Source organism: Ipomoea nil, unplaced genomic scaffold, assembly GCF_001879475.1.
Source record: "Ipomoea nil cultivar Tokyo-kokei standard unplaced genomic scaffold, Asagao_1.1 scaffold0480, whole genome shotgun sequence".
Lineage (NCBI taxonomy): Eukaryota > Viridiplantae > Streptophyta > Magnoliopsida > Solanales > Convolvulaceae > Ipomoea > Ipomoea nil.
The window spans coordinates 2,217,601-2,222,755 of record NW_017616908.1 but is presented as its reverse complement, the minus strand read 5'-3'; the positions used below and the strand labels follow the sequence as shown (position 1 = coordinate 2,222,755).

General features: G+C 34.0%; 1 protein-coding gene across 4 annotated transcripts; it reads left to right on the top strand.

Moving 5' to 3' along the window:
- Nucleotides 1-309: 309 nt before the first annotated feature.
- LOC109173379 lies at nucleotides 310-2,451 on the top strand. Of its 4 annotated transcripts, XM_019322614.1 has the most exons (6): nucleotides 310-630; nucleotides 1,431-1,504; nucleotides 1,580-1,653; nucleotides 1,733-1,885; nucleotides 1,989-2,106; nucleotides 2,193-2,451. In XM_019322614.1, the coding sequence occupies exons 3-6, from the start codon at nucleotides 1,608-1,610 to the stop codon at nucleotides 2,263-2,265; spliced, it is 390 nt and encodes a 129-aa protein (XP_019178159.1). In that variant the 5' UTR covers nucleotides 310-630; nucleotides 1,431-1,504; nucleotides 1,580-1,607; the 3' UTR covers nucleotides 2,266-2,451. The 4 variants fall into 4 exon arrangements, with proteins under 4 accessions (XP_019178159.1, XP_019178160.1, XP_019178158.1 ...); XM_019322615.1 differs by lacking the exon at nucleotides 1,431-1,504; XM_019322613.1 differs by having other exon boundaries at nucleotides 1,431-1,653; nucleotides 2,201-2,451.
- The last annotated feature ends 2,704 nt before the right edge of the window (nucleotides 2,452-5,155 follow it).

The following is a 5,155-nucleotide window of genomic DNA, read 5'->3' as shown; positions in this document are numbered from 1 at the left end:
ATTGACTAGGGATGTCAATTGAACCGGGGGCGGGTTCGGGGATTTTTTTCGCGGGAACTCGACGGGGAGGGCATTCCCCGCACCGACCTCGACCCCGTCCCCGAATCCCCGTTTAATAATTAATAATTAATATATATATATATATATATATATATATATATTATAATATATATATATAATATATGAATAATTAATAATTAATAATATTAATAATAAAATTAAAAAACAAAAGTCCCTTAGTAATTAATAATTAATAATATTATACTCTTGTCAGTCTATCTTATTCTTAACCCTAATTCGCAACGCAGTCACGCAGCCGGCAGCCAAGCCTCACTCCCTCGTTGTCCGCACGTCCTCCGGTCTCCCTCTACGCATCACTGAGACGCCGTCCGTGTCTGCTCGTCGCTGAGATGCCGTCCGTGTCTGCTCGTCACTGAGATGACGCCAAGCCTCACTCCGTCACCGTCGCAGTCCGTGTCTGCTCATCACTGAGACGACACCAAGCCTCACTACCTCACCGTCGCCGTCCGTGTCTGACTCGTCGACCTCTCTCCATCGCCACGACCTCGCGACGCCGTCTGTTGTATTGACTTCTGTCGTCCTCTCTCCATCGCTGCTTAGTTTCTTCAGGTAAGCGAGTAGCGACACTGTCTCCGTCGTCTGCTGCTATTTTAGTTTCTCTCTGTTGGTATTTTAGTTTCTCTCTTTGCTGTTTATATTAGTTTAATATTACTAATGTCTGATTGAGAAATAGAACTAAGACATTGGATATTTGGATGTTTTGGCATGAGAACTATATTTTCAATTGTATTGGCTAAGTAGCTGGTTTGTATTATTGTCTGGTTGAGAAATAGAACAAATTCCATTAAATTTTGTATTAGCAGGTTTGTAATGGTTTGTCTATTGATTGTATCTGCAAAATCCCTGCTAAGTAGCTAATTAACCTGCAGACAAGATTCCATTAAACAATATGAATTTTTTATAATATTAGACTTTCTTTTAGGCATTAATAAAAAATGAGGGCGGGGAATGGGGAGATATTTCAGTTCATGACTTAATGTGTTGTACTGTGACTATATATTTCAGCAAACACATTGAGTATCTTATGGTAGTATAAACTATAAAACTATAAAGAATTGACTTTAATTATAGTATATTCACTGTGTATACACTGTGACTTTAAGTTATAGTATATTCACTGTGTATATTAAGAAATGAAATAATATAGTAAGTATAAAATTATAAACTGTGTATTTCATAATTCATATAGACTTTAAGTTATTTACCGTTTCATTATTTCTGTTTTTAATTTTATTACTTTAAGTTATTCACTGTGTAAGTTAGTAATTTATGTTTATTTTTATTTATTATGTATTTAATATTAATTATCATATTCATATATCATATATTCACTTTTGATTATCTCTTAGAAATGTGTAAGTTTACTATGAGGGGCTCGTGTTCTTGTGAAACCATATAGAGGAAAGTCAAAACCTATTGAAAGGTATTTTTACCTATTCGAGATGTTGTGTTATGATGTTTCTTGCAATGAAATTAAGTTGGTCTTGCTCTCTTGCAGGAAATTTCAAGACAAAATTGATCCATCAATGAATTACAACTCTCACAACGATTTTGAATCTGAGATTCAATCAAGTTTGTTTTTAGCTTCTCATTACGTAATTAAATTATTTTATTTTCCAATAATTTTAAAGTGTTTCGTATTTGATTATAGGATTGGATTCCAAATTTCTAAAGAGATTCGAGGAACAACACGCTCTCGAACTTGAGATAAGGCAACTCTCGCAGCTGCAGTTAGCACGAAAGCCTCTGTTGTCTAATCATTCTTTCTTTGGCCATTCCATGGACGAGCTGAAAATGTCTGAAGGTGCAGTGCCATAGACTTGGTTTTATTAGACATTAAATTTCACATTTCCTAAATTGTGTTTTTTTTTTTTTTTTTTTTGTCATTTTTCATTCTTTTCTTGCAGAGTATTCCAAGCTCACGTCTGCTAATGATTTCTACCAGTTCGATGGTCCAAGCGGCGGCTCCTCAAGTGATGATAATAACCAAATATATTCAGGCACAAAATACCATGATCACGACAGGTACGAAATGCGATTTCCTCCTATTTGACCAATTATTCGGTTTAATACTTTATTTTAATGATGATGATGATGATGATAATGTACAGCAATTCAGGAATTAATCTCCCGGACAGCCCCTTTGCATCTGCATTACCGACCAGCATCTTTGCAGTTATGTAGGCCAAATGACACATAACATAAAGTCGTTCGTCTGATAGGTAAGATTAGTGAAAGGCAGCCATCTGATCTTACGTTTGACACAAGATACAAAACTATTTTCCCTGTGAAGTTCTCTGTTTGTGAGTTTTAGAGATAAACTGTGTATTTCTTAATAGTATAAAATCCACTAGCAAATGTGTAAGATTACTATGAGGTAATCATCCATGTAGATACCGAATGGCGACGGAATATTCGGTTCAGAAATAACGACAGATTTGCGACGGAAACAGTTCCGTTGCGAAATGGGCGACGGAATCGCGACGGAAGTATTCCGTCGCCAAGTCCGTAGCCAAAAGTTGCGACGGAATTATTCCGTCGTCTTTCAAAATACGACAAGATGATAGACGACGGAATAAATTTTGTCGCCATTTCATCGCGAAACGCGATTCGCTACGGAATATTGCCCATTTGCAATAGAAAAATTCCGTCGCGATTCGCGATTTTTCTTGTAGTGTGCATTTGACCCTATTTATTGAGTCATTGAGTCACTATATTTTACATCTTCTAAAATGTTCTGTCATATCGGGATGTGAGGAGCTCTTGAGGTTGGAGATTTAACCTTTTAGGTTTAAGGAGAAGAAAATAATTACTTACATGTTTATATTATATCAATTTTTGAACAATCATGCGCATACTAAAACCAAAACTGTGTACTGGAGAATGTAGGGTGTGTTTGGTTGATAGGTTTAGCTCTAAGGAGTGGGTATCAAAGTGATTGGTATTGTTTGGTTTATAGGTTTTAGAACACTACTATGGGTTTCAAATACCCCCTTAATTGAAAAATTCATACTCAAATAAAATCAGAGTATCATCATCTTTCGTTCCATTATTCCTTCACATCCCCTTTGATTAGTGCTTTAGATTTTTGTTTATATTTTTTGTTAAAATTGGTGTTTTGCATGTCTTTAAATTGGAATCAATTGTCTTGATTTTGTGTTCTTGTATTTTTTAACTCATTATTCTCATTATTGGATCATACGTAACCAAATAGCATTTTTGATAATCATTTCCATTCAACCAATCGTTATACCCTGCACGATGGCGCGTATAGCACTGTGCACTCCACGCCTCCCAAAACGACCCCGTTTTGGTAAGTTATGTAGGGAGTGACGCGATTATGTTCATTATGGTATATGTACATTATGGTATACGTACAATTGTGCACATTTTTCATACAATTATGTACAATTTTTATACAATTATGTACATTTTTTTTTATACAATTATGTACATCTGAAATAGGAAATTTATGTGTATTATGTATTATGTTAGATTATGTGTATTATCTTTCAAAAAAAAGCATGTGCATTTTGTTATACAATTATGTACATTCTAGTATACAATTATGTACATTTTTGAACATGAAATTTTATTTAAAAGAAAATTAATAACCGACACAGAATAGCGAAATTTAAAAAAAAAAAAAAAAAATAAAATCGAAATGACGTCGTTCTGTATCAGGATGCACAAAGCAATGAGTGCCCTTGTGCACAATATAAATTGCCCTCATTCCACCCTATTACTAAACATTCAAAATACTTTCTCTAAAATCTATTACTATTACTAAGTATTTGATACCCATTCCGATTTCGATTCCGGAACCAAAGACACCCTACTTTTCCACCAGTATCTTAATGAAAGAGATAAAATTCGGTAAACTTCGTGGAAACTGGAGAGCAACACTTTCCATGAATATACTTTTCAATATTCAGGTCCACGTTTGTCGTTGGTGCAGTCACCCTCACCTTTCTCATATTTATCTTAAAATATAAAAGTGGATTAATAAAGAATTTTATTAAATGTTTATATAACAATAATTATTAATTGATTGGAGATATATATATATATATATATATATATATATATATATATATATATATATATAAAAGAGAGTGGTGTAAGAAAATTAGAGTTGTCCCTATCAGCTCAACAATCCCTATCAGGGTTCAATGTTCAAACACGGGACCTACTACAGTAATAAATCAGAAGTTAAAAATTATACTCCGTTACTACTAGTAAATGCTTATTTTCTTATACTTCTATAGCTTATTTGGTTCACGGAATAAATTTTGAGGTAATAAGAATGCTATTACATAAAGAATAAAATAGACAAGGAATAAAATAAGAGTTGTATTTTATTGTTTGATTCGCGGAAGGAATAGACTTTAGGAATTATATTACAGTGTTTAGTTGGTTTAAGAAATAGAAATGATATATATTTTAAAGACATAAATACACTTTATAAAAATATGTGGTGGTGGTGGTGATGGCGCCGGTGGTGGTGATGACGGTGGCGGTGGTGATGATAGCGATGGTGGTGGCGGCGACGGCGGTGGTGATGATGGTGGCCATAGTGATATATATATATATATATATATATATATATATATATATATATATATATATATATATATATATATATATATATATATATATATATAGAGGGTAGGGTTCCAGTGAGAACATGTGCTTAGGTGAGAACGTGAGAACACATCATGTGCATCCATCTAATATTTTTTAATGGTCTAGATTAGATCAAGTGTGTGCGAACGCGCATTAAATGTGTGCAAACGCGATTTAGTGTGTTTGCACACATTTAATGCGCGTTCGCACACACTTAATCTAATCTAGACCATTAAAAAATATTAGATGGATGCTCATGATGTGTTCTCACGTTCTCACCTAAGCACATGTTCTCATATGATCCTAACTCTCTCTCTCTCTCTCTCTCTCTCTCTATATATATATATATATATATATATATATATATATATATATTGTATTCGGTGCACACCTCCTAGTCAGCCGAGCCTGTGAGCACACTCCCTGATCATTGATTTTAATTTTTTGA

Excerpts from the sequence above, each read along its gene's own strand:
- LOC109173379 (XM_019322612.1), top strand. The coding sequence starts at position 1,524 with ATGTTGTGTTATGATGTTTCTTGCAATGAAATTAAGTTGGTCTTGCTC. Across the intron at positions 1,886-1,988 it reads CGAGCTGAAAATGTCTGAAG|AGTATTCCAAGCTCACGTCT; the intron begins GTGCAGTGCCAT and ends CTTTTCTTGCAG. Across the intron at positions 2,107-2,192 it reads AAATACCATGATCACGACAG|CAATTCAGGAATTAATCTCC; the intron begins GTACGAAATGCG and ends GATAATGTACAG.